Source organism: Juglans microcarpa x Juglans regia, chromosome 2D (assembly GCF_004785595.1).
Source record: "Juglans microcarpa x Juglans regia isolate MS1-56 chromosome 2D, Jm3101_v1.0, whole genome shotgun sequence".
NCBI classification, from domain to species: Eukaryota; Viridiplantae; Streptophyta; class Magnoliopsida; order Fagales; family Juglandaceae; genus Juglans; species Juglans microcarpa x Juglans regia.
Window position 1 is genome coordinate 38765934 of NC_054596.1, and position 13003 is coordinate 38778936.

Sequence of the window (13003 nt, forward strand, 5' to 3'; positions counted from 1 at the left end):
AAATATAAACAAATTGCAATGAAAAGCATCTTTGGTAACAAAAATCAAAATAATTTTGAAATTAGAAGCCATAGCTGACTGGTTTGTGCAGGCTTGACTCGAGAAAGACCAAAGCTTTTACAGGATCTGGGTCTAAAGAGGCAGATACAGTCGAGCTCAAGCAATCGATTTTAACTCAGGCTGATTTACGGCTAAAATTATAAAATTCAAGTTCCGAGCATAATCTCTGATCAATTCCCATCATCCCCTCCACCAAAAAAGAATGGAAAAATACAGTAATAAAGTACAGAATATATTAAAGGGAAAGCATTGAGGTGATCATGATCTAATCACAGTAGTGTTCTTTCACTAACAAGAGATCTTATTGCCCATGGCCCATCCTGATTCATCAGAGAAAAAAAAAAACAAAAGGGATGTGAGGGTCCAATGCTTATTATAGTTATCAAAACACCCTTTGTGGAGTAGGAACTACGAAGTGTATGGTGTTTAGATAGTGTATTGAAATGAGATGAGTTGAGATGAAAATTGAATAAAATATTATTTTTTAATATTATTATTATTTTAAAATTTTAAAAAATTAAATTATTTATTATATTTTATATAAAAATTTAAAAAAAATTATAATAATAAAATAAAGTAAAATACTTCTTATATCACTTCGGTCGGTCAACATATGCAATACATTATATTTTACAAATAACCATTTGGTGTGCTGTAGAGTTGTGGACCCATCATTTCATGTTTTCTTAATTGTTTTTTTCTACGCAACTTTTTATATAACAGAAAAATAAAAATAAAATGCCTCACCCTCCATTTTTAAGATTTTTGAGTTTTGACTCTCTCCTTTGTGCGCGCACACTCTCTCTATCTCTCTCTATCTGTGTCAAAGTCTCAAACAAGAGCTATCTTCCAATTAAAGTGTGAATTTTGTCTTTAATTTTTCTTCCGAAAAATAACCACCCAAATGTCATCATTCAAAGTCCCCTCTTTCTCTCTTCCTTTAATGGTATAGGTTTGCTTTTCCTTCTCTCTCTCTCTTCTTGAACACACTCTTCTGCTTGGTAGGTTGTGCCGTTGAAGTGATGGGCCCTAAACTCCACTGAAGATTTTAATGGTGCGAGGGGTCTCTATCCATCTTTCAGTGCTCTCTTTGCCCCTATTTTCCCGCTGTCTCGCATTTGGGTTTCTTTGGGTTTTCTCAAAATATGATCTCGGTTCTCTGATTTCTCAGTCTGGCGGGCATGGGAGCTGACTTTCTGAGGTTTTGGCGCATGGGTTTTATTTATTTATTTTAGACATGGGTTTGGGAGATAATGCGGTAATGAAGTTATAGTGTTTTGGTCAACTTCGGTTGATTATGATTTATGGGTTTTGCTTCTTTAACGTGTTCGGCTTCTGATCCTTGAGGCTAGTTTTCAGCTTCCCGTGAGTTTTCATGAGATGGGTGTTTGATTCTGGATGTCGATTTTGGAAGATTACGAGGAGAATTTTGTTAAATAATCAGAGTGATTTCATGTTTATGTTTTGAAGTTGGATTTTGGTCCTGGTGTGCAGCGAAAGTCAGGTTTTTTGAGACGAGTTATGCGTTTGTTACATCTGTGTTTCGGATGGGAAATGGTGATTGAGAGATAGGCACTTGATTTTGGAGGTGGGGTTTGATAAATCTGGTGTTGGCAAGTCCTTGAACGACGAGAAATGGACAGAGTGATTCAGCCTCCTCTGGTAAATTTTTTATCAACCTTTACTGCTTATTTCTGCTCTATTTTACATCAATTTTTTTCTTTTCATTTCTGGTGGAATCGAATGGTAACTTGGTCTATGCTTTCTTCCGTTCTTACTCTTTGAAATTGCTTTTTGTCTCGTGATTGGGTATACGTTTGCGTTTCTTGGTTGTTCCTGTTGTTGAATTGTGTTCCAACTCAACGATATGATTGCTGAGGTGCTTAGTAGAGCTGTAATAACTAGAATACTCTGAGCTGCTTTATAGAAATTAGAAATGCACTCTTTTTTTACGAGTGGAACTTGTTGCACAATATCTGTGTTTGTGTTTGTTCTGTTATCCGTGGATCCCTGGCTGAAATCTCCCCAAAAGAGTTGGATAAGGAGAGGTTTTTCAGCAGCACGCCTTGTTATATGCTTGTTATGTCATGTGAACCAAATTGGTTCTTTGGAAAAGAAAATTGACATAAATGGTACAATAGATTGATTCTAAACTCAATTAGAGATTCCTTACCACTCCATCGTTGCTTTGCTGGGGCATAAAAAGTAAAGAATGCTTCTTGTCCAGGATTTCTTTCATTGGCAGATACTAGAGATTCAAAGTTGAAAACTCAGGCAAAAAGGTAAAACAAAATTATCAATGGAGTCCTTTAGCTCCAGTTAGGACCTTTAAAAGCAAGGACCCGGTACGAACAAGTGCATTTCACTGACATCTTTGCTAAATTCAGAGTCAATATGCTATACAAATTCTTTTCATGCTTCTCCATTCTGTGGGGGGCGAATGACTATCCATTTCAATCAATGAGGTATCTAGCAATTTAGTCCTTTTTAACTTTTGAGGCTCCAGTATCTTACTTTTTGACAGCCGTTGCCTTGTTGAAGTCCTCTTTAGATTAGTTTTAAATTTTCCCCTTTTCAATTTTGGAGGAAAAAAAGCCTCAACTGCAAATGTCTTTTAAGTGATTAACCCCTAGGGGTTGGCTCAAGGGGTAAAGGTCTTGGTCTTGGTGGTATGTTCCCTCTAGGTCTAAGGTTCGAATCATCTTGGGTGCTAACAATTTCTAGTGGCCATCGGACTGGGGGAACTTCTTCTTGAATTACCCAAGGTGCATTTGGGAAAAACTCCTTGCTGGGATTAGTTGAGACTTTGTTCTTGGACACCTGGTGCCAATAAATAAATAAATATATATATATATAAATATAGTACTAGTCTTTTTCATCTTTTTACTATGGTGAGGCAAGTAGGAGAGTAGGAGCTTGCTGACATTATTTGATCACCTCTTTTTATCAGTAACAATGTGACAGACTGATGCATCAGGCTTATGTGGTCCTCTTTGATGTGGACATCAAGATAATGTATAATGTTGAGTTCCTAAATTGTTGGAATGGACTAGCCCACAAGAATTTTAATTATTGTACTCATGTACCTTTGCAGGTTGATACAACAGCCTGTCTATGTAGGGTAGATGCAGGCCTCAAAACTGTTGCAGGTGCAAAAAGATTTGTTCCTGGGGCGAAGCTCTGTCTTCAGCCTGACATTAAACCATCAATTCATCCTACAAGGAACAAGCCATCTCGTGGTGACAGGAACCGAAACCAATCCCCTCTGCTTCCAGGACTCCCCGATGATCTCGCCATTGCTTGCCTAATCCGGGTCCCAAGGGTTGAGCATCGGAAACTCCGGCTGGTCTGCAAAAAATGGTATCGTCTTCTGGCTGGAAACTTCTTTTACTCACTTCGAAAGGGCCTTGGAATTGCAGAAGAATGGGTATATGTCATTAAAAGGGACAGAGATGGGAAAATATCATGGCATGCCTTTGATCCTATATACCAGCTTTGGCAGCCTCTGCCTCCTGTGCCAAAGGAATATTCTGAAGCCCTTGGGTTTGGTTGTGCTGTCCTTAGTGGGTGTCACCTCTATTTGTTTGGTGGTAAAGACCCACTAAAGGGATCAATGAGGCGTGTCATTTTTTATAGTGCCAGGACTAATAAATGGCACCGTGCCCCCGATATGCTTCGTCGGCGACATTTTTTTGGCTCTTGTGTCATAAACAATTGCTTGTATGTAGCAGGTGGAGAGAACGAGGGTGTGCACCGGTCCTTGAGATCAGCTGAAGTCTATGATCCTAATAAGAATCGATGGTCCCTTGTTGCGGACATGAGCACTGCAATGGTTCCCTTTATTGGGGTTGTCTATGAGGGCAAGTGGTACTTGAAGGGGCTTGGGTCTCATCGGCAGGTTCTAAGTGAGGCATACCAACCAGAAACTGACACCTGGTACCCTGTTTATGATGGAATGGTCACAGGTTGGAGAAACCCAAGTACTTCCCTTAACGGGCAACTTTATGCTTTGGAATGCAAGGATGGCTGCAAACTTAGGGTTTATGATGAAGCAGCTGATTCCTGGAGCAAGCATATTGACAGTAAAATGCATTTGGGGAATTCTAGGGCTTTGGAGGCAGCTGCTCTTCTACCCCTTAACGGGAAACTGTGTATCATCAGAAACAATATGAGCATTTCTCTGGTAGACGTTTCGAAATCTGCAGATGCAAGGGGACCTGCATCTGAACATTTGTGGGAAACAATAGCGGGGAAGGGGCAGTTCAAGACTTTGGTCTCAAATCTCTTGTCCAGCCTTGCCGGCAGGAACCGCCTGAAAAGCCACATTGTTCACTGCCAGGTTCTTCAAGCTTAAAAGGCAGCTGCATATCAAAACTGAAGGTGGCTCCTAGATTTCTTTAGACCCTCTCTATCTGATGGGCTACAACATGCATGAAAAGATGATGCACATCAATCTGTTGTAGGTTCATATTGAAAGTAGAAATCACGTTTACCATGAGGGTGCTAGATGGATGAGGATGTTTGTTCTGCTAGACTTTTTGTGTTACATATATATATATATATATATATATATATATAATACACAGTTTTTACATGTCAAAATTGATGACGTATTTGACAACTACTTTCAATGTATGTGTGCTGTGCCGCATCAATAATAATAATAAAAAATCATTCACTGCACACCATCAGTGCAAAGGACCTTTAAGAACTCAAACTCGTGTTTATCTGTGCTTAGGCACTGTCCATAATTTTACTCCAAGAATTTCCATGCGAAGGAGGGAATAAAAATTGTATATAATTTGAAAACAACAGGTTTCACAATTACAACAGGATATCTTATTTTGCCCTAAACTGCAATATTTTCCTCTCATAAATGGCTACAAAGAATATTTTACAAGAATATATCTATCTAGAGGAATCAAGGACCTCTTCCTAGAACTCCGTATGGCAAATTTCTAAAATGCAGACACTGGTAGTAAGTACAGCGTAAAATGACAATAACTACCCAGACACAGATCCCAAGAGGTAAGATCGTGCCAGCAAGAAATAGTTTTCCTTCTGCCTTTTGTATTCATTGTATCGGAGGAAGAAGTAACCGAGATAATCAAAATCAATAGGGGACATCTTTGCCTACGAAGAACAGACACAAATATAGTAAGTGCGAGATACAAAACCAAGGGGCAAGCGAGTTTTCGCATGCAAAGCAGGAGGAATAAATATACCTGGATTAGTGCCCACAACGCCCAATACAAGTGCGAAGCTAACATATACGTATTTGACTCGACATACAGAGCTTCAAGATCTTTGTCGGATACCTGTCGTTAAAATGATCATTATTACTGTAGGGAAAGGAGAGTTTAGCTATGAAGAATGAAGATTTTCTAATCAAACATCTCATATAAAATTGCGACTTCCTTATAGGGCTTTATTCTAGATTAATAAACCATTCTATAAACAAAAACACACACACACACACACACACACACACACACAAGCAAACAAAAAAAGGTGCATAGGAAATACTAACATTTTCAAATTGTAAACATAACACAATCCTTGCATACCTCATGTGGGGTGTCAGGTTGTAAATAATTCCTGAAGAAATTATATTGTTCATCCTTATGAGGGTATCTGCAAATGAAACCACTCCCACATTTCAGAAATAGTATCCTCATTGAATCATCACGATAAATGAGAGAGAAGCAGAAGAAAATAAAAAACATACGTGCTGTAGTCACAGTCATAGCCCGCATATTCATTGAAGTGATTTCCAATGTCAAAGCCTCTATAGTTGTATGACCCATACTCAAAATCGATGAAGTATAGTTTCTCTGAACATTTACCAAACAAACAACAAGGTTAAAGGACAAAAAATGGCAAAAATAACATATCAGCAAAGCGAGAGCTCATTCTATTTCGGTAGTCTTTTGTGTTTATCTTCTGATGCTGGATACCATATTACTTAATTTTTTATGACGAGGAATCCCGGAGATTGAGCAAACACAACATGTATTTTATCCAGTAAACCCCAGACACGTGTAAAGCGTCCCCATCATACAGCTTAGGTATATGATATATCATCCATTTTTCACCGATGGGATGTGGCCCTTAGAAATTGTTTGCACCCAAGGTTTGAAGTTTGAACCTTGAACCTAGAGGGAGTAATACCACCAAGACCAAGGCTCTTACCACTTGAGCCAATCCCTAGGGGCTCCATTTTATTTATTAAAAAACAAAAGGATGTGGACACCATTTTAGGGATCCAAATCACATTTCCCTCTTGTTGCAGTCCATACTGGACCTCGCACAAATCATGATATTGGCAGCTGCCAAAAGCATAGCATGTAAATGTTCTTGCTAAACAACGTTTAGGAAATAGTATTGAAGCAACTCATCAGATGGATCATCAGAATTCTTTACACCAATACAAAGATAGACCCCATTATCTAACCATGGTATGAAAAAAATCTCATTCACTACAATTGTACTTGATTGGCATCACCGCATCAGCAAAGCCTAATCAGCAATACAGCGCACCTGAATTATTGCAATCTCAGGATATACCATTCTACTACTCCACCAATTAGGGACCCACCAAATCAAGAGATAGAATCACTTATTAAAAGTTCTTGGTATATGAAACTCTGACTTTGGGTTTGTTTGTGTCAGTTATGGGATAAGCACAAATAGAAAGAAATAACCTAAAAGAGAAACCCAAAATGTGTATATTAACTTTCTATTCAAAGGTTCATGGAAAAGATTATTGGAGGTCAGTGGAGGGTTGTTTGTTTGTCTTTACAAGCAAGAGTTCTCGCACGCGGGAGAGAGAGAGAAGAGAGAGAGAGAGAGAGAGAGAGAGATGAATAATAAAAGAGAAGTGCTAAATCTATAAAGAGAAGTACAAAATGAGAGTTTACAACTTGACGTGGCTTGATATAATACATTAGATCTGCTTTACAATATGTCGTACCACATTAAGCCAAATCAGTTTGTAGCTTCTTTTTTTTTTTTTTTTTGTAATCTTTTTGCAGACCAAGTATTTCTCATAACCAAATTGGCAGGCACACATTTTAATTAGAGAACTATAAATAAAACAATATAACAGAAATAGATCATACTTCAGCGAAAAAGCCTAGCAGACTAAAAAACTTTAGAAGTCAACAAAAGAGGAATACAACAATATAAACTGAAAAGGAAGGGTCGCATATACCTTCTTCATCATTAACCATTATATTTCCTGAAAGCAAGTCATTGTGAGCAAAAACCACGGGAGCATTGAGATGGCCTGTCAATTCCTGTTCCATTATCAGAAGACATCTATAAAGAGGAATACAGTTCTTTTCACCCAAATAAACATGAATAGCCTTTATTGATCACAATTAGCTCAATTTTTCGAAGTCCTGTGTGGTTTCCTCCCACCAAGAACTATTTTAAGGTGAAAAATTAAACCGAGATAATTCCTTAGATCATTACAAGTATAGGGCACATACTGCACGTCCCAATTATGCTTCTGGATACCAATATACCCCTAGCTCATTCTCATATTATAGCTCCATCTGGATATGATTTTGCTAAGATCCTCTAGGAAGGCATTCAGATTAATTTGGTATAAGATGATAAAGACCAATTATGGCCTGCTTTTGAGGAAACTTTTTCTGCACCTATTTATCCCCAAAGCAGAAATACCAAGCTTCTCAAAAGGTTATATCTTGTCATTGAATTGGCAGGATCAGAAAAATATGGGAGGTATTGAAACCTCTAGGAAGGCAGGTACAGAAGATTGACAACTTCAAAATTCCAAGATTTCAAACCAGGGCAATCATATGGAAAAAAACATTAAAACAACTACTACCTTGAGACCAACAATTTGATCATGTACTTCCTTGAACGAAATCGTCTCATACATCCCCTGCTTCTCTTTATCATCAAATTCAAGAGCAGATGCTGCAATAGAAGATGGTAAGTTGAATGTCAAAATATAAACCAGAAACTATAGAAAGACACACAGGCTTGGATGTAACAAACGGAACACTATACATTGCCCGGGAGGCATAGCTAGTCATCCATCAAGGGAAGATAGAACACCTTTGTCAAAGAACCTGGAGATGTCATTCCATAGCTGAGGTTCTTTAGGGCCTGGAATTTCCACTTCATGAAACTGGCGTAGTTGCTTGGCAATCTCAGCAGCTAGCTTTGGCTTTCTCATGTCTGCAAGGTAAATTGTATGTGTGTATGTTATTAGTGTATATGTATATACTTATCTGTGTGTGTGTGTGTGTGTGTGTGTGTGTGTCTTTCAATATTTATTTATGTGCTTATGTGCATTGCAAGGTTGCAGGCCAATAGAAACATAGACAAATGAATATAAACATATATGTGTGTCTGTCTATTAGTTCAATGCTAACAACTCTCAGCTGCCATTTAATTCCACGCCTACAGAAGACTGTTTTGTAAATGAGAATGCATAAATATTGGCTTATAATAAAGAGGGAAATTTTGAAAAAAAAAAAAAGTGATTGCATTAATAGAACTAGTTTATTTCTTTTCTCCAAGTGCCCTGAGAGGGGGGGGGAGGGGGGGGGGGGGGTGTCAGGTCGTCATGGTTACTTGTCACCTAGGATTTCAAATTCAATCATATAACAAAAGGGCCTCAACCCTCATTAGATTGTTTACAACAGCCCTTGAATTGAATGACAAGAAATTTAAGTGCAACTATAGAAATGTAATTTCATTTTTTAGATTACTGCTACTTCAGAAGTCCTTAGTACATGGGATAAAGCCTGGAAATAAGAATAAGCCCGTACTAGTCCTTCCCTGACATACAACTTTCTAATTTTTACCTGCTGAAGTAAGTGTGCGTGCATTGATAAAAGATTGCACCATTCCATTTCCAAAAACTCCAAGCAACTTGGCACCAAATCCAGCAGCTGAGAGGTATTTGATAGACTAAACACAATACATGGAGAGCACTTACAAAGTGAAGCTTCAACAGAAAGTCATGAACTATATACAAAAAAAGCCAGATAAACTTAAATATGGTGGAGCATCTTTCAGTAATGTTATAACATCAAAAGATGACACGACTACCATGAGTTAAACAACTACTGCCTTTCTATCCAGCTGTCCATTCTATATGGGCTCTAATTTTTTTTATAATTTTCTCTGTCAATAAGTATTTGTATATATAGTTATCAGAAAGGATTACGCATATGAACTCCCAAACAACTAGGACGGGTAAGATTCGAGATAATCAATTTTCGTCAACAAAGAAGCAGAACTCAACTTGCCGACTGCGTTGATTTCATCTTAATGAACATCCTTTTACAACCCCTCAAATCGATATCATATTGCTAGGCATTGGACCTCCGTACAGCAGAACATCAAATACAATACATTGCACTTAAAGCCTGATATCTAGCCGATACAATAGCATAGGAAAATAAATAACCAGCAAACTGCTTAAGATGAAATAAAATCTTGAAATTATTCAGTTCTCGATAGAGAATCATTTCCAAGAAGCATAGCAGAAATGCAAATCACCAATATAATGGAAAGTAATCTGGCTCAGACAAGTGACGCAAAAACTATTTGGTTAGCACACAGTGATTCTGGTATTTCTACAATGATTGCCCATTACTATCAAAAAGCTTAGGGAATCACCTGCAATTCCCGTTCGCGATTGATAACGTACTCAGTGTTAGGCCCATACAATCTGACTGTCACCGGCTCCTCGTTCCCAGTTTCTTCCTTGACGGTAACCTTAAGCACTACACGAATCAGTGATCAATTTTTCAGTTCAAACAGTATCAAAGACAAATGCGGTAACAAAGCAACATAATATGCCTAATTCCATTATCTGTCAAGACAAATCATTACTTATAAAAAAAATACTCACATAGATTCGTAATGCCACCGGATACAGTCTCCACTGAAAAGTGAGAATCGTCCAATTTCGACCATTTATTGAACAGATCCTTGCACAAATCTCTGCAAACAGAAGGGAATCGAACCGGATCAAAATTTTCGGAACAAGCAAGACGGAGGGTGCACAATGAGAACCAGAAGTAAAATAAGACTCAATTTCCTTTTCCGTAATATTAAATACATGCAAAAGAGAGAACAACTTGTTGCAGTAGCTCAAAATAAGATCAGAAGCTATAAATTTTTCTTGTTTTCCAACGGTTTCTCAGCTACCAGCCGGAAAACGGAAATCAGAGCAAAGAAAAGAAAAAAAAACCAACACAGAGAGAAGCTAATATTTCTAATTCGAATAATCCATAGAAATGCGTATGAGATGAAGAGGTAGAAGCTCGACGAACATGAGGCGAGGCTTCATGTCAGGGAGAGAGAGAGTGTGGTCGACGGTGAGAGAAGAAGACTGAATGTCCGAGCTAAGTTTCGGGTTTTCTCGAGCTTCCTCTGCCACTTCCATGGCGTTCCAGGTGGTCACAGCTCCCATAATCTTCCGACTCTGTGTCTTCTTGTTCTATATATGATATTCCTGTATCTGCTATATTCAAACGCGATATTGCGGAGCCTTTGAGGGTTATTCTTCTAATTATAGGACGAGCACGCTCAAAAGGACGGAAATTGACCCTACAAATTTCTATAATAGCGACTATGTCCCTCTTGTCGTCTCAAGTTGTCCGATAATAAGCATTCCATTGTTTTCATAATCATTTTTATCTCTTCTAATTATTATAATATTTTAAAATTTTTAATTAAAATAAAAGAAAAAATTTCAATTTTTTAAATTCTAAAATAAAAATAATATTAAAAAAATATATTTTAATAATATTTTGTTCAACTTTCAACTTTTATCTCATCTCATCTACGAAAACAAACGAAATATTGAGATTAGGTTTGGATACTAAATTGAGATAAAAGTTAAAATTTAAATAAAATATTGTTAAAATATTTTTTTAATATTATTATTATTTTAATATTTAAAAATATTAATTTATATATATATATATAATCAAAGATTTCCTTGAATCATCAAACAATTGTCCTTACAAAATATTGCTTCTATCAAGCCAAACAGTTTGAGATACAAAAGAAGGACACCCCTCCCACCACATTTCAATATCATCAATCCTATGCATATCTTGCCAATAGATAAGCTGTTGAGTTACCCAATCTATTAACATAAGAAATATAAACATCACGAAAATCACTCATCAACCTTTTGATAACTCTAAGCAAATAATCAAAATTTGTTAAAAAATTTGAACCATCCTGCAAAGCATTTACTAGAGTCAAACAATCTGTCTTAAGCAGCAAATTCAACACCCTCCACTGATCGGACTGTTGTAGACCTCTCAACATGGCAATCGCTTTAATAAACTCTGAGGAGAGAACTTCCCTTTCCACTTTACTGCATGCCACAACCACATTATCTTTATCATCTTTGAGAATTTATAAAAATTGTGATGATGAGATAAGAATGTTTCTCAATCCAACTTGAACTTAAATGAACTATCCAAAACAATCAGAGGATTTTAAAAGCACTTTGTATAATAGCGTGTGAATATAGCGTATTTGATTTTGAGTAGTGTTACGTGTATTTATAATATTTATTTTATTAATTTTTTAAAAAATTTAAATTTTTAAATTTGAAATTTTATCCTTTTTAATGTATAACTGATATATGAAAAAATAAATTTTTTATAATTTTTTCTTAAATATATTTAATATTTTCCTTCCCACTAAACAATATCATGACAATCTTGTTTAAGTTTTTTATATTTCCAATCATCATGAAATCAAACTTTTGAAATCGTATCATTGAGTTTTGTTTAGTTTTGGAATTGGGTGGTAAATGGACTCGATCAGTGAGAAATATTTCTTTAAAAACTAATGGTACATCTACAGAAAAGTGAAAATAGTAAAAATAGTCCTGATAAATTTATGAACGGTAAATTTTTCTTATCCAAAGATATAAAAACTTAAATATAAAATACGAAAAATATTTTAACCACAAAATAATTTTATAAATGAAAACTCAAATTAATATATCTTAATATGTTATATCAGAATATAAGATTAATTTTAATATAAAATAAATTTAACAGATCATATAAAATTACTTCAATTTATCATATTATATTTTGTGAAATCTCTTTATAGTTATAATATTTATCTAAAATAAAACATACAAATAATTATTTTTTATTTAAGGAGTAATTCTATAAATCAGCCATTATCTATATTCCATACCTATTAACTTTTCATAGAATGTGGTAGGGCTGGGCTCCGACTCCGACAGAGTCGGAGTGCTCGTTTCCGACCTCCGACTCCGAATTTCGATGACGGAAGAGGTTCGCTGGACTTCCGCTCGACATGTCGATCGAGCCAATGTTCAATACAACGTGTGCTCGACTTGCGCTCGACACCTCACTCGAGCGTAAGTGTACAGTAAAAAAAATTTCGGAGTCGGAATCGGAGCTTCTTGGAGCTCCGACTCCAACTCTGACTCCAAATAGATATTCGGAGCTACTCCGAATTCCGACTCCGAATTCCGATGACTCCGACGAAGTCAGAGTCGGAGTCAGAGCGGAAGTCGGACGGAGTCGAAATTTTCATAATTTTGCACACCCCTAGAATGTGGGGTGTTTTTATAAGATATGAAAGTTTTTTAAAAAGATGTGGGATATGAAATAATGAATAGTGACCGATAAGATGAATTTTTCTTATACAAGAGCCATGACCTTTTAAATTCAATAAAAAAATTAGGAGGCGAAATTTAAATACAATGAAAGATTACAAAGCAAGCATAAAAGACACTTTATATTATTATAAATTGGCGTATGTTTATACAGTTACGTTACTTCCCAAAGTTTGATTTGTAAATAATTTTTTTTTTTATAAATAATCAAATTTTATTACACGCACGTCACTGTCGGCATGTAAATAAAATAAAATAACGGATCTTGAATGC

The 13003-nt window shown here is 36.3% G+C and overlaps 2 protein-coding genes across 2 annotated transcripts; one reads left to right on the plus strand and one right to left on the minus strand.

Moving 5' to 3' along the window:
* Positions 1–863: 863 nt before the first annotated feature.
* LOC121250025 (F-box/kelch-repeat protein At1g55270-like) lies at positions 864–4719 on the plus strand. Its single transcript, XM_041148935.1, has 2 exons — positions 864–1722; positions 3155–4719. The coding sequence occupies exons 1-2, from the start codon at positions 1696–1698 to the stop codon at positions 4412–4414; spliced, it is 1287 nt and encodes a 428-aa protein (XP_041004869.1). The 5' UTR covers positions 864–1695; the 3' UTR covers positions 4415–4719.
* A 123-nt stretch (positions 4720–4842) lies between these two features.
* Positions 4843–10600, minus strand: LOC121250026 (probable ethanolamine kinase). The gene is made up of 11 exons (XM_041148936.1): positions 10383–10600; positions 9959–10050; positions 9724–9830; positions 8904–9009; positions 8149–8271; positions 7916–8007; positions 7274–7358; positions 5789–5894; positions 5628–5694; positions 5286–5378; positions 4843–5193 (listed from the first exon to the last, which is right to left on the minus strand). Exons 1-11 carry the CDS (start codon positions 10520–10522, stop codon positions 5065–5067), a joined length of 1140 nt encoding a protein of 379 aa, XP_041004870.1. The 5' UTR covers positions 10523–10600; the 3' UTR covers positions 4843–5064.
* Positions 10601–13003: the final 2403 nt, after the last annotated feature.

Coding starts and splice junctions, on each gene's coding strand:
- LOC121250026 (XM_041148936.1), bottom strand. CDS start 10,522: ATGGGAGCTGTGACCACCTGGAACGCCATGGAAGTGGCAGAGGAAGCT. Junction 9,831..9,958: donor CGGTGGCATTACGAATCTAT/GTGAGTATTTTT, acceptor TGATTCGTGTAG/TGCTTAAGGTTACCGTCAAG. Junction 5,895..7,273: donor AATGGTTAATGATGAAGAAG/GTATATGCGACC, acceptor GTAAATGTTCAG/AGAAACTATACTTCATCGAT.
- LOC121250025 (XM_041148935.1), top strand. CDS start 1,696: ATGGACAGAGTGATTCAGCCTCCTCTG. Junction 1,723..3,154: donor GAGTGATTCAGCCTCCTCTG/GTAAATTTTTTA, acceptor GTACCTTTGCAG/GTTGATACAACAGCCTGTCT.